This window comes from Arachis stenosperma, chromosome 6 (assembly GCF_014773155.1).
Source record: "Arachis stenosperma cultivar V10309 chromosome 6, arast.V10309.gnm1.PFL2, whole genome shotgun sequence".
Taxonomy (NCBI): Eukaryota; Viridiplantae; Streptophyta; class Magnoliopsida; order Fabales; family Fabaceae; genus Arachis; species Arachis stenosperma.
The window spans coordinates 77,167,749-77,191,961 of NC_080382.1; the positions used below are offsets into that span (position 1 = coordinate 77,167,749).

Consider the following 24,213-nt stretch of genomic DNA (forward strand, 5'->3'; position numbering starts at 1 on the left):
ATGCATTCTAGAGTTTCATAAAGCATGTTGAAGCCTGGCTGGCTGTAAAAGCCATGTCTAAATTCTTTTGGACCGAGGTTTCACTCATCCTTATAGAAGAGCTTCTTTGTCTTTCTCAGCAAATTGGCTACTGTATAGGATGTTTCAGTTAAAGCTTGGCTGGCCATTGGCCATGTCTAGTGTTTTGGACTGGAGCTTTCACAAAAGCTTGGCTGGCTATTAAGCCATGTCTAATTCCTGGACTGGAGCTTTAAACTAACATTGCGAAGATTCCTGGAATTCATATTAAAAATTTTGAATTTCTTATTTATTTTTCCTATATATTTTACGAAAAAAATCAAATAAAATACAAAAAAATTAGAAAATCATAAAAATCAAAAATATTTTGTGTTTCTTGTTTGAGTCTTGTGTCAAGTCATAAGTTTGGTGTCAATTGCATGTTCATCTTTTTCTTGCATAAAATTTTCGAAAAAAATTCATGCATTCATAGTGTTCATCATGATCTTCAAGTTGTTCTTGATGAACTTTCTTGTTTGATCTTCATATTTTCTTGTTTTGTGTTGTATGGTGTTTTTCATATACATTCTTGCATTCATAGAGTCTAAACATGAAAAATTTCTAAGTTTGGTGTCTTGCATGTTTTCTTTGCATAAAATTTTTTATTTTTTTTTTTCAAAAATATGTTCTTGATGTTCATCATGATCTTCAAAGTGTTCTTGGTGTTCATCTTGACATTCATAGTGTTCTTGCATGCATCATGTGTTTTGATTCAAAATTTTCATGCATTGAGTATTTTTAGTGTTTTTCTCTCTCATCAAAAAAAAATTCAAAAATAAAAAAAAATATCTTATCTTTTTAAATCTTATCTTTTCAAAAATCATATCTTTTTATCATATCTTTTATATCATATCTTTTTCAAAATTTTATCTTTTTCAAAAATTTGATTTTAAAATATCTTTTCTAACTTCTTATCCTCTTATCTTTTCAAATTTGATTTTAATATCTTTTTCAATTAACTAATTAATTTTTTGTTTGTTTCTTATCTTTTTCAAAACCACCTAACTACTTTTCCCTCTCTAATTTTCGAAAATACCTCCCTCTTTTTCAAAAATTCTTTTTAATTCATTAATTGTTTCAAATTTTAGTTTTAATTTTCGAAAATTACTAACCCATTTTTCAAAATTATTTTCGAAAATTCTCCTTCTCTTTTCTTATTTTATTTAATTAATTATTTACTAACACTTCTCTTCACTTCTCTTCATCTAAAAATCCGAACCATTCTCCTTTCCTTATCCCTTTCTTTCTTCTACTAACAATAAGGAACCTCTTTACTGTGACATAGAGGATTCCTCTTTCTTTTCTTGTTCTCTTCTTCCCCATATGAGCAGGAACAAGGAAAAAGGCTTTCAAAAAAAAAAAAAAAAAAGAGAAAAAGGAAAGACAAAAAGCTTCCACCTCCAAGTCATGGGAGATGGAAAGACTAAAATATAAGCCGTCATAGCTCAGTGGTAGAACATGTGGCTGCAAATCAAGAGATCCCTGAGATACCTCAGGGATAAGTGGTCCTCCACACAAATATTGGAAGCAACTAAGGGGAGGAACACCAAAATTACTAGGAATCATTCAAAAGAAGCAAGGAAGAGACATAGAGGAGCTCAAAGAGCACCATTGGACCTTCAAGAAGGCGCCACCCTCACTCAGGTGGATTCATTCCTTGTTCTAAATTTTTTTTTCCTATTTTTCGTTTTTTATATGTTTATCTATTACATGATCATTAGTATGTAGTAACTATGCCTTAAAGATTATGAATAATTCCATGAATCCTTCACCTCTCTTAAAAGAAAAATGTTTTAATTCAAAAGAACAAGAAGTACATAAATTTCGAAAATAGCTCTTGAATTTAGTTTAATTATATTGATGTGGTGACAATACTTTTTGTTTTCTGAATGAATGCTTGAACAGTGCATATGTCTTTTGATCTTGTTGTTTATGAATGTTAAAATTGTTGGCTCTTGAAAGAATGATGAACAAAGAGAAATGTTATTGAGGATCTGAAAAATCATGAAATTGATTCTTGAAGCAAGAAAAAGCAGTGAAAAAGAAAGCTTGCGAAAAAAAAAAATTGAAAAAAAAATGGCGAAAAAAAAAGAGAAAAAAAAAGAAGGAGCAGTAGAAAAAGCCAATAGCCCTTAAAACCAAAAGGCAAGGGTAAAAAGGATCCAAAGCAAAAGAGTGTGCTTAAGAGCTCTGGACACCACTAACTGGGGACTCTAGCAAAGCTGAGTCACAATCTGAAAAGGTTCACCCAGTTATGTGTCTGTGGCATTTATGTATCCGGTGGTAATATTGGAAAACAAAATGCTTAGGGCCACGGCCAAAACTCAAAAGTAGCTATGTTCAAGAATCAACATGCTTAACTAAGAAAGTCAATAACACTATCCAAAATTCTAAGTTCCTAGAGAAGCCAATCATTCTAAACTTCAAAGGAAAAAGTGAGATGCCAAAACTGTTCAGAAGCAAAAAGCTACAAGTCCAGCTCATCTAATTATAATTAATATTCATTGATATTTCTGAATTTATAGTATATTCTCTTCTTTTTATCCTGTTTGATTTTCAGTTGCTTGGGGACAAGCAACAATTTAAGTTTGGTGTTGTGATGAGCGGATAATTTATACGCTTTTTGGCATTGTTTTTAGGTAGTTTTTAGTATGATCTAGTTACTTTTAGGGATGTTTTCATTAGTTTTCATGTTAAATTCACATTTCTGGACTTTACTAGGAGTTTGTGTGTTTTTCTGTGATTTCAGGTAAATTCTGGCTGAAATTGAGGGATTTGAGCAAAACTCTGAAAGAGGCTGACAAAAGGACTGCTGATGCTGTTGGAATCTGACCTCCCTGCACTCAAAATGGATTTTCCGGAGCTACAGAACTCCAATTGGCGCGCTCTCAACGGCGTTGGAAAGTAGACATCCAGGGCTTTCCAGCAATATATAATAGTCCATACTTTATTCGGAAATTGACGACGTAACTTGGCGTTGAACGCCAAGTACATGCTGCTGTCTGGAGTTAAACGCCAGAAAAACGTCATGATCCGGAGTTGAACGCCCAAAACACGTCATAACTCAGAGTTCAACTCCAAGAGAAGCCTCAGCTCGTGGATTGATCAAGCTCAGCCCAAACATACACCAAGTGGGCCCCGGAAGTGGATTTACGCATCAATTACTTACTCATGTAAACCCCAGGGGCTAGTTTATTATAAATAGAACATTTAACTATCATAATTTATCCTGGATCCTGGATTGTATTTTTGATCTAGTGATCACGTTTGGGGGCTGGCCTCTCGGCCATGCCTGAACCTTTCACTTATGTATTTTCAACAGTGGAGTTCTGCACGCCATAGATTAAGGGTGTGGAGCTTGCTGTACCTCAAAGATTAATGAAGTTCTATTTCTTTTATTCAATTCTCTATCTTATTCTTATTCCAAGATATTCATTCGTACTCAAGAAACATGATGAATGATGATGAGTTAGATAACCCTCATTATTATTCTCACTTATGAACGCGCGTGATTGACAACCACTTCCGTTCTACATGCAACAAGGCTTGAATGTGTATCTCTTAGATTCCCCAACAGAATCTTCGTGGTATAAGCTAGATAGATGGCGGCATTCATGAGGATCCGGAAAGTCTAAACCTTGTCTATGGTATTCCGAGTAGGATTCTGGGATTGAATGACTGTGACGAGCTTCAAACCTGTAACCTGCTGGGCGTTAGTGACAGACGCAAAAGAGGGATTCTATTCCAGTAGGGGAGGGAACCAACCGGTGATTGGCCGTACTGTGACAGAGTGCGTGAGCATTAGCTTTCACTGCGAGGATGGGATGTAGCCACTGACAATGGTGATGCCCTACATACAGCTTGCCATGGAAAGGAGTAAGAAGGATTGAGTGGAAGCAGTAGGAAAGCAGGCATCCTTGAGCCATACAGCATCTTCATATACTTAACTGAAATTCCTATGCACGAATCTACATAAGTATTCTATCCCTTTTATTATTCCTTTTTATTTATTATTTATTCCAATAACCATCAATCAATTTTATCCTCCTGACTGAGATTTACAAGGTGACCATAGCTTGCTTCATACCAACAATCTCTGTGGATTCGACCCTTACTCACGTAAGGTATTACTTGGACGACCCAGTACACTTGCTGGTTAGTTGAACGGAGTTGTGAAACAGACTGTGAAGTTGATTTTAACCCATGGTATTGTGCACCAAGTTTTTGGAGCCATTACCGGGGATTGTTTCGAGTTGGAAAAGAACAGTGATCACAATTTCGTCCACCAGGCGTCAACTAGGTACATTCTGCTTCTGAAGTTGCTGAGGTGGTGACTTGGATCGGTGGTGCCGTCGTAGAGATCCATATCGGGTGGTTTGAAGTTTCGCGGTACCTTCTCCTTCATGATCTCTTGCGTGAAGGGATCATGGCTGTCTTCGGGGGTGGTGTCGCGTTCTGTCCGATCTTTCAGGTTGGCCTCTATTTTTCGCAGTTTATCTTCTAATTCCCTGCGCTTGCGAGCCTCCCTTCTCAGATCTTGTTCAGTTTCTTTTTGCTTCTTTATGTCCTCTTTGAGTTGTTTCAGTCGGTTTTGTTGTGCCCGGACTGCTTCTAGAATTTCCGAGCTCTTTTCTTTTTCGGGATTTTGTGGATCCTTGTTTGGGAGGGATGTCTTTGGGCGATTCTGTTTGTTTCCTCCTGGAGTGCGTGGTGACAGAGGGCTGTCCGGTCGTTCTCCGGTGTCAACTTCCTCCTCTTGTTCTGATGCAGCGTGGTCATTGTTGAGAGGGTCGTCCGCCATGGTAAAGGGATGACTTCCAGGTCCCCGGCAACAGCGCCAATGTTCCGGGGGTTACCTGAAACGTGTAGCTCGGTCGTCTGGAGATGCCCGAGGTGGGGGTCAGGGACCCGAGCTTGATGTGTTGGCGGTTGGTGGTTGTACCTGCAATGACACTCCGATGCTTAAGTTAGCATGGGTCTAAGCAGATATGTGTAGAATGTGGAATGAATGCCATACCTGGGTGCTCCAGTGTATTTATAGTAGTTGGTCGTGATCTTCCCTGGATAAGATATTCTTATCTTATCTTATCTTTTGGGAGTTTTACCTCTATCTTTGTGGAACCGCCTTTCCTAGGCCTTTTCGGCCTTTAGGTTTTGGGCTGCGTTCCTTTTGATGGGCCTTCTTAGTTTTATTGTCCGAGGTCCGACCTCAGGCGTGGGCCTTGGGACGAGGTCGGACCTTTCATGGATTTTGCCGAGTTGGAGGAGCTCGGTCAGGGTATGAACAACACCCATATCAAAACCAAAACAGCACCTCTACTCCCAATCCACCATCAATTGATGACAGACTCTCTAAGCTTGAAACCTTACTTGAGGGAGTATGCAAAGACGTCTAAAACAGTAAAGTATTTCGAGAGGAAGTGCAGTCAAACATGCATAATCAAAATGCTGCCATCAAGAAACTGGAGACACAAATTGGTTATCTATTCAAGCAGCATTCTAACCACAACCTTTGCAATGATAACAATTCAAGCAAAGAGGAGGAGTGTCAAGCTATAACACTTAGGAGTGGGAAGGAACTTAAGGAACACTCCCAAAAACCACAAGAAGAAGGCTCAAATGTAAAGGGAGAAGAGCAAGATGGAGTTCAAACTCCCACTTCAAGTCCACAAAAAGAAAAAGGGATGCCAAAACTGAACATCTCAAGAGCTCCATATCCTCAGAAGTTGAAGAAAAAGGAAGATGATAACCAGTTCATGAGATTCTTGGAAATCTTCAAGAAACTACAAATCAACATACCCTTTGCTGAAGCAATAGAACAAATGCCACTCTATGCGAAGTTCCTGAAGGAGCTGATGACTAAGAAGAGAAGCTGGAAGAACAATGAGACTGTGATACTAACCAAAGAATGTAGTGCTATCATCCAGCACAAACTACCCCAGAAGTTGAAGGATCCTGGGAGCTTTCAGATCCCTTGTATCATAGGGGAAATCACAGTAGAGAAGGCCCTTTGTGACTTAGGAGCCAGCATCAATTTGATGTCAGTAGCAATGATAAGGAAGATGAAAATCGAGGAGGCTAAACCAACAAAAATGGCCTTACAACTGGCAGACCGATCGTTCAAGTTCCCTCATGGCATAGTAGAGGATTTGTTGGTGAAAGTAGGAGACTTCATATTCCCGGCAGATTTTGTAGTGTTGGACATGCAGGAGGATGCCAAGACCTCCATTATTCTGGGAAGGTCGTTCTTGGCCACTGCTGGAGCTATCATTGATGTCCAAAAGGGTGATCTTACCTTGAGATTACACAATGAAAAGATGACATTCAATGTGTTCAAGGCCATGAGTTACCCACCAAAATAATTGGGGGAATGCATGAGGTTAGACGCACTTGAAGAAGAAGTGTAGGAGTGTTTTGAAGAAGAAGAGCATGAAGAGCCCGAGAGATCAATGGAGGAGGAGTATATATCAAGTGAGGATGTTGCAACAGCAGAGAGTCATGTTCAAGATGCACCAAAGGAAGAGACTGAAAAGTCAGAGGCACCCAAGGTTGAACTCAAAGCATTGCCACCCACTCTCAAATATGCATACCTAGGAGAAAATAAGAACAACCCAGTGATCATAAGCTCATGCCTCAGCCAAGATCAAGAGGATAAACTACTCAAGGTGCTGCTGGAGCATAAGGATGCCATCGGATGGACCCTTGCTGACCTGAAGGGAATCAGTTCAGCTATATGCATGCATAAAATACTGTTGGAAGATGATGCAAAACCATCCATTCAATCCCAAAGAAGGCTGAACCCAATCATGAAGGAAGTGGTACAGAAAGAGGTTATGAAGCTTTGGCAAGGAGGAGTAATCTACCCGATCTTAGACAGCCCTTGGGTCAGCCCCGTGCATGTTGTGCCCAAGAAGGGAGGAATCACTGTGGTTCCCAATGAGAGGAACGAACTGATACCTACAAGGACCGTCACAGGATGGCGGATGTGCATTGACTATTGGAAACTCAATGAAGCTACACGAAAGGATCATTTCCCTCTCTCATTCATGGATCAGATGTTGGAAAGACTCGCAGGACATGCTTATTACTGTTTTCTTGATGGTTATTCAGGATATAACTAAATAGTGGTTGATCCTAGAGACCAAGAGAAAACTTCATTTACCTGTCCATATGGAGTGTTTGCCTACAAGCGCATGCCATTTGGGGTATGTAATGCACCTGCGACTTTCCAACGCTGCATGCTTTCTATCTTCTCAGATATGATAGAGAAATTCATTGAAGTTTTTATGGATGATTTCTCGGTATTCGGAGACTCTTTTACTAGTTGCTTGAATCACCTAGCCTTGGTATTGAAAAGATGCCAAGAGAACAATTTGGTCTTGAACTGGGAGAAATGTCACTTTATGGTGACAGGAGGAATAGTTCTTGGCCATAAGATTTCTAACCAAGGAATCGAAGTGGACAGGGCTAAAGTGGAACTTATTGAAAAGCTTCCTCCACCCAGTGATGTCAAGGCAATTAGAAGCTTTCTAGGGCATGCTGGCTTTTACAGAAGATTTATTAAAGATTTTTCAAAAATAGCTAAGCCCTTGAGTAATCTCCTTGTATCAGATACACCATTCATCTTCGATGAAACCTGCATGTTGGCATTCGAGCATTTGAAAGAAAGATTGTCCTCTGCCCCTATCATCTCCCCACCTGATTGGAACTTACCCTTTGAATTGGTGTGTGATGCATCTGACTTTGCAGTAGGGGCAGTGTTAGGGCAGAGGAAAAATAACTTAGTCCATGTAATATACTATGCTAGCAAGGTCCTCAATGATGCTCAAAGAAATTATACCACTACTGAAAAGGAATTGCTAGCCATAGTTTTTGCATTTGACAAGTTTAGATTGTACCTCATTGGTGCTAAAATCATTGTTTTTACAGATCACACAGCACTTAAATATTTATTTGCCAAGCAATAATCAAAACCAAGACTAATAAGATGGATCTTATTATTGCAGGAGTTTGATATTGAAATCAGAGACAAGAAGGGAGTGGAGAACAAGGTGGCAGATCACCTATCCAGGATTCCTCATGAGGAAGGAGGAACACATGATATGAGTGTGAACGAGCTCTTCCCTGATGAGCAGTTAATGACAGTGCACAAAGCCCCATGGTTTGCAGACATTGCCAACTTCAAGGCAACTGGGGCTCTACCTCCAGGGATCAATAAACATCAAAAGAGGAAGCTCATGAATGATGCAAAATACTTTGTATGGGACGAGCCTTATCTCTTCAAGAAGTGTTCAGATGGAATCCTTAGAAGATGTGTCTCAGAAGAGGAAGGACGAGAGGTACTATGGAATTGCCACGGCTCATGCTACGGAGGCCACTTTGGAGGGGACAGGACTGCAGCAAAGGTGTTACAAAGTGGATTCTTTTGGCCCACCCTTTTCAAGGATGCCAAAGAACTGGTAAGGAGCTGCAATGAATGCCAAAGATCTGGGAACTTGCCCAAAAGAAATGCCATGCCACAGAATTTCATTTTGGAACTAGAAGTATTTGATGTGTGGGGAATAGATTTCAATGGACCATTCCCAACCTCATATGCAAACAAGTACATCTTGGTAGCAGTGGATTATATGTCCAAATAGGTAGAGGCCATTGCAACCCCAACAAATGACAACAAAGTGGTCATGAACTTCCTCAGGAAGAATATCTTCATCTGGTTCGGAGTCCCAAGAGCCCTCATCAGTAATGGAGGGAGCCATTTTTGTAACAAACCACTAGAGGCTTTTCTCCTACGATATGGGGTGAAACACAAGGTAGCCACACCTTACCATCCCCAAACAAGTGGACAAACAGAGATATCCAACAGAGAGCTAAAGAGAATTCTGGAAAAGACTGTGGGTGCATCAAGAAAAGATTGGGTAAAGAAGCTGGATGATGCTCTTTGGGCATACAGGACAGCATTCAAAACACCACTGGGAATGTCCCCATATCAACTGGTTTATGGGAAAGCTTGCCATTTACCACTAGAATTGGAACAAAAAGCTCTCTGGGCCATCAAGATACTAAACTTTGACAGCATTGCTGCTGGTGCAAAGAGGATCTTGCAACTGCAAGAGATGGAGGAATTCAGGTCACAAGCCTATGAAAATACTAAGATATATAAAGAGAAGGCAAAGAGGAGACATGACCTGCATCTTGCACCCAGGGATTTCGAAAAGGGGCAGCAAGTACTCCTCTACAATTCCAAATTGAGATTATTCCCAGGAAAACTCAAAGCGAGGTGGTCCGGGCCTTTCATTGTCACAAAAGTCTCACCATATGGACACATCGAAATCATGGATGAAAGGTCAGAGAGGACTTTTACAGTGAATGGACAAAGACTCAAGCATTATCTGGGCAACATGGGGGAAAACCCCAGAGTAAAATATCATCTCAAGTGAAGTAAGGACCCGTCGAGCTAGCGACGATAAAAGAGGGCTTTGTTGGGAGGCAACTAATGAGCGGATAATTTATACGCTTTTTGGCATTGTTTTTAGGTAGTTTCTAGTAAGTTCAAGCTACTTTTAGGGATGTTTTCATTAGTTTTTATGTTAAATTCACATTTCTGGACTTTACTATGAGTTTGTGTGTTTTTCTGTAATTTCAGGTAATTTCTGGCTGAAATTGAGGGACTTGAGCAAAACTCTGAAAAAGGCTAACAAAAGGACTACTGATGCTGTTGGAATCTGACCTCCCTGCACTCGAAATGGATTTTATGGAGCTACAGAACCCCAAATGGCGCGCTCTCAACCGCGTTGGAAAGTAGACATCCAGAGCTTTCCAGCAATATATAATAGTCCATACTTTATTCGGAAATTGACGACGTAAAGTGGCGCTCAACGCCAAGTACATGCTACTGTCTGGAGTTAAGCGCCAGAAACACGTCATAACCCGGAGTTGAACGCCAGAAACACGCTATAACTCGGCGTTCAACTCCAAGAAAAGCTCAGCCCAAGCATACACCAAGTGGGCCCCAGAAGTGGATTTATGCATCAATTACTTACTCATGTAAACCCTAGTAGCTAGTCTAGTATATATAGGACTTTTAACTATTGTATTAGACATCTTTTGATCACCTTAGATCTAAGAAACATCTGGGGGCGCATAGTCCATAGACCATGGGGGCTGGCCATTCGGCCATGCCTGAACCTTTCACTTATGTATTTTCAACGGTGGAGTTTCTGCACACCATAGATTAAGGGTGTGGAGCTCTGCTGTACCTCAAGTTTCAATACAATTACTATTACTTTCTATTCAATTCTCTTTATTCTTATTCTAAGCTATACGTTGCACTTCAACTTGATGAATGTGATGATCCGTGACACTCATCATCATTCTCACCTATGAACGCGCGTGACTGACAACCACTTCCTTTCTACTTTAGGCCGAGCGCATATCTCTTATATTCCCCAACAGAATCTTCGTGGTATAAGCTAGATAGATGGCGGCATTCATGGGGATCCGGAAAGTCTAACCTTGTCTGTGGTATTCCGAGTAGGATCCCGAGAATCCGGAAAGTCTAACCTTGTCTGTGGTATTCCAAGTAGGATTCCGGTATTGAATGACTGTGACGAGCTTCAAACTCCTGAAGGCTGGGCGTTAGTGACAGACACAAAAGAATCAAGGGATTCTATTCCAGCCTGATTGAGAATCGACAGATGATTAGCCGTGCTGTGACAGAGCATTTGGACCATTTTCCCGAGAGGATGAAAAGTAGCCATTGAAGACGGTGATGCCCTACATACAGCTTGCCATGGAAAGGAGTAAGAAGGATTGGATGAATGTAATAAGAAAGTAGAGATTCAAGAGGAGCACAGCATCTCCATACGCCTATTTAAAATTCCCAATATTGATTTACATAAGTATATCTATCCTATTTTATTTTCTGTTTATTATTAATTTTCGAACTCATCATAAACCAATTTAATTTGCCTAACTGAGATTTACAAGGTGACCATAGCTTGCTTCATACCAACAATCTCTGTGGGATCGACCCTTACTCACGTAAGGTATTACTTGGATGACCCAGTACACTTGCTGGTTAAGTTGAACGGAGTTGTGTCCACACATAGCCAATAGCCATTAAATAAATCTCATGCAAATACAAAGAGGGTCGCAATTTCGTCCACCAAGTTTTTGGCGCCGTTGCCGGGGATTGTTCGAGTATGGACAACTGACGGTTCATCTTGTTGCTCAGATTAGGTAATTTTCTTTTTATTTTCTTTTCAAAAATCGTTCAAAAAATTTTTCTTTATTTTCGTTTTTCAAAAAAATAATTTTCGAAAAATATAATAAAAATACAAAAAAATCATAAAATCACAAAAAACAAAAATATTTTGTGTTTCTTGTTTGAGTCTTGAGTCAATTTTTAAGTTTGGTGTCAATTGCATTCTTTAAAAAAAAAAATTTCTTGCATTTTTTCGAAAACTCCATGCATTCATAGTGTTCTTCATGATCTTCAAGTTGTTCTTGGTAAGTCTTCTTGTTTGATCTTGATGTTTTCTTGTTTTGTGTTGTTTGTTGTTTTTCATATGCATTTTTCGTTTGTTAGAGTCCATTTAAAGATTTCTAAGTTTCGTGTCTTGCATGTTTTCTTTGCATCAAAATTTTTTCAAAAACATGTTCTTGATGTTCATCATAATCTTCAAAGTGTTCTTGGTGTTCATCTTGACATTCATAGTGTTCTTCCATGCATCTTGTGTTTTGATCCAAAATTTTTATGTTTTGGGTCATGTTTGTGTTTTTCTCTCTCATAATTAAATATTCAAAAATCAAAAATATATCTTTTCCTTTTTTCTCTACAAATTTTCGAAATTTTGGGTTGACTTGGTCAAAAATTTTTAAAATTAGTTGTTTCTTACAAGTCAAGTCAAATTTTAAAAAATTTAAAAATCTTATTGTTTATACCCTGGGTCGAGCTGTCCGACCCGGGATGTTCTACAGACCGAGCGACCGACTTCTTCAGGTCAGGACAACCCGACCTCTTTTCAAAGAGCTCGGCCAAGTCACAGAAAAGCCCAAATAGAGGAACACGTCCCAAATCCAAGGGCAGCCCAAGCCCATAGAGATAAAGGCGGTTCCCTTAAAGATGACCTCACTTAAAGATAAGATAAAGATAAGATAAGATAACTAACTTATCTTATCCATAGAAGGCCACATCTCACCAATATAAATACGCTGGAGCACCCAGGTATAACTCATACTCTGATTCTACTCAATACCTGCTTAATACCCTTGCTAACTTAAGCATCGGAGTCCCTTACAGGTACCCCCCACCCTCCGGGACGAAGGATCAGCACTGTCACCAAGTCCAACAAGTCGGACTCACCAGCTCCGGCCGCTACACACCGGCCGAACACGTCGGCTCTGACCAGCACAGAAGATCTCGTCCGAGATCGACCTACAGTTTCAGGTAACCCTCAGAACATTGGCGCCGTTGCCGGGGAACCTGGAAGTCATCCCATTAACATGGCGGATGACCATGATAACGACCACAATTCAGGTTTGGAAGACAGAACGCCGCATAAAAACGCGGACACAATACTCAAAGATACTCCATAAACCAATGGAGACAAAAATTCATCAAATCCAGGAATAATAGAAGCACTTCAAAATCGATTAGAGCAACTCGAGAAAGAAGCCCAACACCAACGTGAAAAGGAAGAAGATCTGCGCCGGGAGATAAGGCGGCGCAGAGAACTAGATGATAAGCTTGTAAAACTTGAAGCCGATCTTAAAACTAAAGCTACTCGATCATCCGCAGAAGATAGCTCCCAGAAAGATCAAGACCCATTCACCAGAGAAATTATAAAGACCAAAATTCCAAAAGATTTCAAGCTTCCGGATATGACTCTATATGACGGCACCTCGGACCCCAACCATCATCTCAGCAACTTCAGAAGTAGAATGTACCTCACAGATGCCTCAGATGCAGTCCGCTGCAAAGCCTTTCCAACAACTCTAACTAAGACAGCCATTAAATGGTTTGACAACCTGCCTCCAAAATCCATCTCGAGTTTCGACGATCTGGCCAAGAAGTTCCTGGCCCGATTCTCCATACAAAAGGACAAAGCCAAACACGCACCTAGCCTCCTAGGGATCAAACAAGGAGATCGGGAGTACCTTCGCAAGTACATGAAAAGATTCAACAAAACATGCATGGACATACAAAGTCTACCAACAGAGGCTGCCATTATGGGCCTTATAAATGGCCTACGAGAAGGGCCATTTAGCCAACTATATCAAAGAGATATCCTACATCCTTAGACGAAGTACAAGAACGAGCACAAAAATACATCAACATGGAGGAAAACTCTCAACTTGTCAAAGCCTCAAGGTTCGGCTCTACCTACCGAGATAAAGAATCCAAGAAAAAGGAAGATCGCTCCGGAGAGAAAATCAAAAAATATCATAACTATACTCCTCTTAGGGTATCCTTGGTAGATGTTTACAAAGAAGTCTGCCATACAGAGAAAATCTATCCAGCTCGGCCACTTAAAGGCAAAAGAGGAGGAGGAAATCGGAATGAATACTGTGAGTATCACCGACCTCGAGGGCATTCCACCAACGAATGCTTTGACTTGAAAAACGTCATCGAAAAGCTAGTAAGGGAAGGAAAGCTAGATAGATTTTTGGCCAATCGGGATGATGAACCAAGAAAAAGAAGAAGGGATGAGGATGTTGGACGATCTGAACGATCACCTCGCACACCGAAAAGACATGTTCACGTAATACACGACGGATTTGCCGGAGGAAGAATCTCCAAATCATCCCGAAAGTGACACCTCAAAGAAGTATACCACGTCGAAGGAAAAAAGGAAGTCCCGGACATCCCAGTAATCACGTTTACCAAGGAAGACGCATCCGGACTCATCTCGGGACACGACGACCCCATGGTCATTACGATCATACTGGCAAACGCCAACCTTCACCGTACATTAATTGACCAGGGAAGCTCTGCAGACATCTTATTCAAAACTGCCTTCGACAAACTCGGTCTAGACGAAAAAGAGCTAAGGGCATACCCAAACAGCCTGTTCGGACTAGGAGATGCCCCAGTTCAACCGCTGGGATACGTATCGCTGCATACAACCTTCAGAAAGGGGAACCAGTCCCGAACACTCAAGATAGATAACATCGTGGTCGACGTAAGCTTAGCCTACAATGCCTTAATAGGTCGAACAACGCTAAATCAACTCGGCGCAATAGTTTCAACCCCACATCTATGTATGAAATTCCCAACTGCGGAAGGGATAGCTACGATAAAGGCAGATCAAAAAATGGCACGTCGCTGTTACAACGAAAGCCTAAACCTCCGAGGTGAAGGAGGAGAGTTCCACACAATTGAGCTCGGTGGAGTTCAGAGGCGAGAAGAATTCCGACCACAACCCGAAGGAGAAATAGAAAGAATCCAAATCAGAAACACCTCGGATAAAACAACTAATATTGGCACGATCCTGAAAGGAGACGTAAAGGAATCGCTAATACGGTTCCTACGAGATAATGTTGATCTCTTCGCTTGGAAAGCTGCCGACATGCCAGGTATTGATCCCGAACTAATGAGCCACAAATTGGCAGTCTATCCGGGATCCCGGCCGGTACAACAAAGACGAAGAAAACTTGGACCAGAATGAGCTCAGGCTGTAGAAGAACAAGTACAAGCGCTACTTGAGGCCGGGTTCATAAAGGAAGTCAAATATCCACTATGGCTAGCAAACGTCGTCTTAGTGAAAAAGTCAAATGGGAAGTGGCGAATGTGCACCGACTACACCGACCTCAACAAAGCCTGCCCAAAAGACCCCTATCCACTCCCAAGCATCGACGCTCTAGTGGATGCTTCGTCAGGATATAAGTATCTCTCATTCATGGACGCATATTCAGGGTACAACCAAATTCCCATGTATACACCAGATCAAGAAAAAACCTCGTTCCTAACATCGAAAGCAAACTACTGTTACATCGTGATGCCTTTTGGTCTCAAGAACGCAGGAGCTACTTATCAAAGACTAATGAATAAAGTTTTCTCAGATCACATCGGAAAAATCATGGAAGTTTATGTAGATGATATGTTGATAAAGACACAAAGCGAAGATACATTGTTACCCAACCAGACTCAAGTGTTTTCTACTATCAGGAAACACAACATGCGGCTCAATCCCACAAAATGCACCTTTGCAGTAGAAGCTGGCAAATTCTTGGGCTTCTGCTCACACAAAGGGGGATTGAAGCAAATCCAGACAAGTGTCGAGCCATACTCAACATGAAGAGCCCAACCTGTATCTAAGAAGTACAACAACTCAACGGGAGGTTGGCCGCTCTATCCCGATTCTTAGCAAGAGCTGCGATAAGATCTCTTCCCTTCTATGCTACTTTAAGAAAGGGAAAACAGTTTGAATGGACAACAGAATGTGAGCAAGCTTTCTTAGACTTCAAGGAGTTCTTAGGATGGCCTCCTATCCTATCTAGGCCGCGAGAAGGAGAGCCGCTCATAATATATCTCGCAGTAGGGAGCCAGGCAATAGCCTCAGCACTAGTCAGAGAAGACGAACATGGGCAAAAACCCATCTACTTCATTAGCAAAGCACTACAGGGATCCGAGCTGAACTACCAGAAAATAGAAAAGTTTGCCTACGCTCTGATCCTCACATCCCGACGGCTTCGCCCATATTTCCAAGCGCATACCATTAAAGTTCGAACCAACCAACCCATAAAAGGGATATTGCAGAAAATAGATCTAGTAGGAAGAATCCTACAATGGGCAATCGAGTTGTCCGAATTCGACCTCCAATACGAGGCACGTACGGCGATCAAATCGCAACACCTGGCCGACTTCATCGCAGAATTTACAGACATCCCGGAAATCCCCATAGAATGGAACATATACGTAGACGGATCCTCGAATAAAACAGGAAGCGGTGCGGGTGTGATAATTGAGAGCAACCAAGGAACTCAACTCGAGCTCTCCCTTAAATTCGGATTCCCGGCCTCAAACAACCAGGCAGAATACGAAGCACTATTAGCTGGTCTAAAGCTAGCTAGGGAGGTTGGAGCTCGGAAACTCAACATCTACAGTGACTCACAAGTCATCACCTCACAAATAACAAGAAACTACCCAGCCAAAGATCCGATCATGAAAAAATATTTGGATAAAACCAAAGAACAGCTCGGACAACTCGGGGAATATAGGATCCACCATATACCTCGTGAGCAAAATGCCCGAGCTGACGCCCTTTCAAAATTAGCCAGCACCAAACCAGGGGGCAACAATAGAAGCCTCATCCAGGAGATATTACAGAACCCGTCAATAGCGGAAGAAGAAAGAATCCTAGCCATAATAGGTCGGGATCAAGGATGGATGACCCCCATAATAAACTACCTCAAAACAGAAGAACTCCCTACAGATGAAAAGGAGGCAAAGAGGCTGAAAAGGGAGGCACAGTACTACACTATCATAAACAACACGCTGTACAAAAGAGGGATATCAACACCTTTACTAAAATGCGTACCAACTTCCAATACAAAGGAAGTCTTGGAGGAAGTACACAGTGGCATTTGTGGAAATCATCTCGGAGCACAAGCTCTCACCAAAAAGGTACTCCGGGCGGGATTCTATTGGCCAACTCTACAAAAGGAGGCTACAGAATTTGTAAGGACATGTCCACCATGCCAGAAGCATGCCAACTTTCACATTGCCCCACCAGAAAAGCTCATCAGCGTGACCTCACCCTGGCCATTTGCGAAATGGGAACTCGACCTACTTGGACCCTTCCCACAGGGATCAGGACAAGTGAAATTCCTCATAGTAGGAGTAGACTATTTCACAAAATGGATCGAGGCAGAACCCCTGGCCAACGCCACCGCTCAAAGAAGTCAAAAATTCCTATATAGGAACATTATTACGAGATTCGGGGTACCATACTCCATCACCACGGACAATGGTACCCAATTTACAGAGGCAGGCTTCAGAAAACTGGTGGCCGATTTGAACATAAAACACCAGTTCACCTCTGTCGAACATCCCTAAGCCAATGGACAAGCCGAAGCGGCCAACAAAGTCATATTGGCTGGATTAAAGCGGAGGTTACAAGAAGCAAAGGGAGCTTGGGCCGAGGAACTACCACAAGTCCTATGGGCATATCGAACAACACCCCATTCTACTACAAACGAATCACCATTTCGACTAGCATACGGAGTGGAGGCAATGATTCCAATAGAAATCGAAGAAGGATCTCCCCGAGTAGTCCACTACAATGAACAAGCAAACTCCCAACTTCAGAGAGAAGAGCTCGACTTGTTACCCGAAATCCACGAAAGAGCTCGGATCAGGGAAGAAGCTCTAAAGCGACGAATGGCCTCCAGATATAATCAAAAGGTAGTACCGAGAAGTTTTGCAGAGAATGATCTCACCCTAATCAGAAATGACATTGGAACAACTCGACCCGGAGAAGGAAAGTTGGCAGCAAACTGGAAAGGACCTTACCGAGTTAGTGAAGTATTGGGAAAGTTGGCAGCAAACTGGTTTTTTTTTTTTTAATGAGGCACCATGTCGAGACCTAGGAACAAGGGAATTCCCACATGTATATATTTGCATTTTTTCTTTTGAATAAAGTTTATTTAGATATTCTACAAGATTCCAAGACGCATTAATCTGAAGTATTCATCGTCCGATTATAAAGCAACAGGTCGGCAGAAAGTGAAAAACAAATTCACTGCGCGACCACGATAAAGACAATCGTCCGATAAAGGTGAAAATGCGATTCACCCAAAGGACGATCTAAAGATGCCAACCATTTTCTACAAATCGGCAAAGATGAACACAGAATAATGTAAGAAGTTATCGAAAGCAATCCAAAAAGAACCTGACGAGGTCTTACGGATAGCTAATATAATAACTTAAAGACTGGCTGACGTTCAGAAGTCGGACCAAGTCAACCCAAGTTATAAGTAAACCCTGGAAAGAGGTCTGGCCAACCCTATTAAAGAGGATTACTTTAACTTAGAAGGGCCTGACATAACAAAGTCACCCCAAAACTAAAAAGTTATTGATGACAAGTCATCTTAGCCTAGTTTCACTAGTCTTTTTCTTTTGTTTTCACTTGAATTATGCACTTTCTTGAGGCCTAAGCAAGCCAATTTGGGTAGATTTTCATGCTTCCTTTGATTGAATCAACCATAGATAAATTAATGCAAATTCATGAGGTTTTATGCTACAATTGTTGCATATTATGATAGATTGAATATCTCATGATTTTGAGCATAGCTTTGATGTGTTTGGTTGATTAATGATAGGTGAAGAAAGCTTGAAGAAAGGTTGAAGCAAGAAGGAATGGCTAGGAGCAAAGAGAGGACAATGAAATAAGTGAAATTGAACCAGGAAGCAAAAAGTTGGACCTGAATTAAGCCCTCAAACTTTTGCACAAACTTTTGGGTGAAAAGTTAGCCTCAAAGTTAGACCCCTAACTTTTGGGCTAACGTGAGAATTGAAAATCACTCCCTGGGCTACTCACGTTTGCGCCAACGTTAGCCCCCTAACTTTTGGGCTAACGTTGGCATGAGAAAAACCTCCCTGGGCCATTCACGTTTGCGCCAACGTTAGCCCCCTAACTTTTGGGCTAACGTTGGCACATGAAGATACAAGGGGAGGGGCAAAAGTTTGCGCCAACGTTAGCCCCCTAACTTTTGGGCTAACGTTGGCGCCATAGGTGCATTAGGAAGGGCCAACGTTGGAGCAAAAGTTAGACCCCTAACTTTTGCACCAACGTTGGTATCAACAAATTAGGCTATCTGATATGAAAAGTTGGAGCAAAAGTTAGACCCCTAACTTTTGCTCAAACTTTTACTCCAACTTTTACAACACTCCAACCCGGTTCAATTGGTTCACTTTGGTTCCTCTCCAAACTTCAAGAGCAATCAACCAAGGCCTCTTTCAACCCAATTCCACCAAGAGCAAAGGCCCAACTCAAGGCTTGAAGATCATTTGAAGAAAGTGTATAAATAGGATAGAATTCAAGTTCTTCGGGGAGCTTCCCTTTTTAGTTTTCATAGAGCTTCCCTTTTTAGTTTCATAGAGCTTCCCTTTTTAGCTTTCATAGAGTTTTTCTTTTCGGTTGGCATATTGAGCTCACTTTTACATTCTAGCATTGTTGTTTTAATTCAAGAGAATTGGGGAGGAGAATTGATCTCTCTTCTTCCTTGTTCTTGCCAAGCACTCTTTACTTTCCTTGCTTCGGATCTTAGGGAGAGAATTGAAGAAATTCTGTTTCAATCTCACCTTGGATCTTGTTTATTTTTACTGCAATTGAATTTCCATTTCAGTTACTTGCTTCTTCATCTAATCTCTTGCAATTTACAATTTCCTTGCAATTGTTCTTGTTGGATCTAGGAAGGCATTGAGATCTAGACTTGGTTTTCTAGTCTCTTGGGTCCTGAGATCCGGATTTCCCATTTACCACTCTCTGTTTAATGTTTCCATGCTTAATTACTTTTCTGCTTCATAGCCGATTCAATCCCAAACCCCTTTTTACTCTTCTGTTTGATGCAATTTTACTTTTCCTTGTTTAATTTCTGCAAATCCAACTCCCAATTCCCTTTACAATTCACGCCATTTACATTTCTTGCATTTTAAGATTCAGCATTTTTCTCTTTATTTTCATGCCAATTACCCATTCCCTTTACTTTCTATGCAATTTAAATTCTGCAAATCACAAATCACTCAACCAAATCTTGATTCGCTTGACTAAATTAACCACTAAACTAAAATTGCTCAATCCTTCAATCCCTGTGGGATCGACCTCACTCCCGTGAGTTATTATTACTTGATGCGACCCGGTGCACTTGCCGGTGAGTTTTGTGTCGGATCGTTTTCCGCACATCAAGTTTTTGGCGCCGTTGCCGGGGATTGATTAGATTGACAATGACTAAGTGAAGTGGTGATCTAGATCAAGCACCTTTACTTTACTGTCTTTTAATTTTCAATTAACCCACTAACTATTTATTTTTTTGCTTAAACTAAATAAAACTTCAATTTAGCATTAAATTGAAGTGTCACTAGTTGAGTGTGCTTCTTATGCTCTGCTTGTATGTCAGGTACAAGAAGAACCACACCCACTTTTCAAGAACAAGACGAAAGAACTCTTAGGAGGCTAAGAAGAGCTGAAAGAGGAAAAAATATTGTTGGAGAAGAGGAGTCCGAAGAAGAATTCCAAGATATGGAGGAACACTCAACCAATCCACTTGGTGGAGCAGACAACAACAATAACAGTCCACCCCAGAGGAGAGTTTTGGCCTCTTATACCTTTGCAAATCCTAGACATTGTGGAAGCAGCATTTTGGCTCCAAATGTCAATGCAAACAATTTTGAACTTAAGCCACAACTCATCACTTTGGTTCAGAACAATTGTTCTTTTGGTGGAGGATCACTTGAAGACCCGCACCAACACTTATCCACCGTCTTGAGGATATGTAACACTGTCAAAACTAATGGTGTGCCTCCTGACAGTTACAAACTGATGCTATTCCCATTTTCTCTCAGGGACAAGGCCACTCAATGGTTGGAATCGTTTCCAAGGGACAGCATCAACAACTGGGATGATTTGGTAACCAAGTTCCTTGCCAAGTTTTATCCACCTCAGAGGATTATAAGGCTGAAGGCTGAGGTACAAACATTTACACAAATGGAGGCTGAACCCATTTATGAGGCATGGGAGTGGTACAAGGCTCTAGTCAGAAAATGCCCCCCTTCCATGTTTAATGAATGGGAGAAGCTGCAAAACTTCTATGAAGGCTTAACATTGAAATCCCAGGAAGCTTTGGATCACTCAGCTGGAGGTTCCTTGCAACTCATGAAAACTGCAGAGGAGGCTCAAGAACTAATTGATATGGTGGCTAACAACCAATATTTCTTTGCTCATCAAAGAAACCGCCAACCATCACAAAGAAGAGGAGTAATGGAGCTAGAAGGAGTGGATTCAATCCTGGCTCAAAACAAGATGATGCAGCAGCAAATTCAACAACAATTTGAGCAAATGACCAAGAGGATTGATAGCCTCCAAGTTGCGGCAGTTAACACTAGCCAACCATCAACCACATGGGGGCAAAACGAAGAAATTCAAGAAGAGCAACAGTAAGAACAAGTCCAGTACATGCATTCTAGTCCAAATGAAGTCTATGGTGATACTTACAACCCCTCATGGAAGAATCACCCCAACCTCAGATGGGGAGACACTCACAACCAAAACCAACAACCATGGCAGAGGAACTCAAACCAAAACAACCCAAGAAACAACCAAAATTACAACCAGCATCAAACCAACCAAAACACTTACAGAAAACCTCAAAACAACTACCCCAACCTCAACCAGTACCAATCCAATAACCAACCCATTAACCAAAATGCCCACCATCCACCACCCGCAGCTCACAACCCACCACAAGCACCACCTGAATCCCAAAGACTCACAAACCTGGAGACCTTGATGGAGAAAATGATGAAATACCAGGAAATGACAATCAAAAACCATGAGGCTTCCATGAAGAGCCTAGAAAGGCAAATCGGGCAAATCTCCAAGCAAATTTCTGTTGAGAGACCTTCAAGCTCACTGCCCAGTGACACAATCCCAAATCCCAAGGAGGAATGCAAGGCAATACAATTAAGGAGTGGGAGAACATTGATGAGCAACAATGACACTACAAAGAAGCAAGCAGAGAGCATCAAAGAACCAACAGAGGACAAAAAGCAAACAAAGGCAGATGAAGCCAAGGATCAAGAGGTGATGCCAAACAAAAGCACTGAAAAACTTAAAGAGAAGGGCAACCAACAAAGTCAACAGCAAGTAGGAAAAAGCATCACATCTCCACTGCCATATCCTCAGAGATTCAACAAAGAGGTTAAGGACCAGCATTTCCACAAGTTCCTTGAGACCTTCAAGAAGCTGGAAATCAATATCCCCTTAGCTGAAGCACTTGAGCAAATGCCTTTGTATGCCAAGTTCTTGAAGGAGCTTATCAATAAGAAAAGAAGTTGGGATGAGAAGGAAACCGTATTACTCACTGAAGAATGCAAGGCCTTGATTCAAAAAGGGCTTCCTCCTAAGCTTGAGGACCCAGGGAGCTTCTTGTTGCCTTGCACCATTGGGAATTTGACCATCACTAAAGCAATGTGCGATCTCGGAGCAAGTATTAATTTGATACCATCTTCCCTGGTGAAAAAGCTGCATATAGAGGAGGTCAAACCAGTACAAATATCTCTGGAGCTGGTAGGTAAGTCAATGGTATACCCCAGGGGCGTAATTGGAAATCTTTTGGTCAAGGTGGATAGTTTTATATACCCTGCTGATTTTGTGGTTCTGGATTCAAATGAGGATAATGGTGATTCGGTTATACTGGGAAGGCCATTCTTGGCCACTGCTAGAGCTATCATAGATGTAGAGGAAGGGGAATTAACTCTCAAGATGCACGATCAGAGCGTCACTCTAAAGGTATTACCAGAGGCACAATTTAGCAAGGAGAAGAAAGACTATATGAAAAGTGACAAGGGAGAATCACAGTTGAAGGAAGAAAATGACAAGGAGAGTCACAGCAACATCCCAAAGATAAGAGTTATGCTGACTGATGAAGGAGCCCAAGAGGATATTGGAGTATTAGCCACTGAGAAGAGAGGTCCCCAAGGGAAACCTACGGCCAGAAAAGAAAGGTCGACAAAAGGAAAGATGAAACGCAGAAACAAAACAAAAAGGGGTTGGAAGAACAGGAAGATCCCAACAGAGGGGCTTTCCAAAGGTGACAAAGTACAACTGATATATCAACAGTTGGGGGCAAACCAACAAACCGAGGACTACTACACTGTCAGCAACATACTCTCATTAGAGCATGCTGAAATTGAACACCAGAGAACAAAGAAGAGGATCACAGTCAGGGGAGACAAATTGAGGCTCTACAAGCACCAACCACCATAAAAGAAAGCCTCAATGTCAAGCTAATGACAATAAAAGAGCGCTCCATGGGAGGCAACCCATGATTTAAGATTCATGTCATTTTAAATTCAATAAGTTATGATCATTTGAGCATGAATTCTTTTCCCTTTCATGAACAGGTCCATTAACTGCATGCACTGTTTGAAACATATGCTGAGAATTCTAAGTTTGGTGTGCCTTCAAGCACATTAAACCAATGTTATAAACAATTCCGTTTTACATGCTTAAAGTGTCTTGACAAAGCATATGGCCAAACACTAAGTTTGGTGTACACATAGGTTCATGAAAATTGGAAATTCATGCATCAATAATCATACAATTGTTATTTTCCAAAATCTTATAAATGAAAAAAAATTCTTTTTTGGTAATGAAGGCATCAATTGTGATGTACCCTTTGACAAGAAACAAGTTTGGTGTTCATCAAACTTTGATGCACCGATTTAGGGACACAATTGATCCTTCATGAAAAAAAAAGGAAAAAAAAAAGAAAGTGTGATGAAAACAATTCTTATAAACATTTAACTAAGTGTGACATTGAGATTTCACTAATTGGAGGAAGGGGCACAATTTTCTTATTGACCAAACATTAAGTTTGGTGTCCTCCAAGGAAAGTCACGGTTCAAATGAATATAAGGATTGATGATCAGTATAATGTTAAAAAAAGAAACACTCTAGCCACGGTTGGATAAGCTAATGTATGTTGTCTTGTTGTGATGACTAGGTAGTCAAAAAATCTTCAATGAAAGAGACAAGACAAAGGAAAGCATAGCATGAGGACAAAATCTCATCACATCAAAAAGAGAATCTGCCACTCCATGAGATGATCACGGCAAAGACACTTGAGGAAGCAAGCTTTGTCTTCATTCATCCTTACATGCACACCTTTGATTCACATAGTATCTAACTGCATCCTAGCCCTTCATTGTTCATTTAAATAACACACCACCTTCAAGCCGTGCACATGACCGAATCCTTGCACTCCAACCTTTTAAACTTCATTCCCTTCATCACTTCTCAATATAATAAGCTCAGCCTCGAACTTTCTCTTGCTCCATACACACATCAAAATCTCCAACACTCTTCACTCTTTCTAAAAGCTCAATCGATCAAGTGATCATGGCCTCTTCTTCAAGAACCAAACGAAGAAAAG

The 24,213-nt window shown here is 41.1% G+C and overlaps 2 protein-coding genes across 2 annotated transcripts; both read left to right on the forward strand.

The window, feature by feature from the left end:
• Window positions 1-5,879: 5,879 nt before the first annotated feature.
• LOC130934216 (uncharacterized) lies at window positions 5,880-6,419 on the forward strand. The gene has a single exon (XM_057863802.1). The coding sequence runs from the start codon at window positions 5,880-5,882 to the stop codon at window positions 6,417-6,419; it is 540 nt and encodes a 179-aa protein (XP_057719785.1).
• Window positions 6,420-9,032: 2,613 nt separating this feature from the next.
• Window positions 9,033-9,494, forward strand: LOC130934217 (uncharacterized). The gene has a single exon (XM_057863803.1). The coding sequence runs from the start codon at window positions 9,033-9,035 to the stop codon at window positions 9,492-9,494; it is 462 nt and encodes a 153-aa protein (XP_057719786.1).
• Window positions 9,495-24,213: the final 14,719 nt, after the last annotated feature.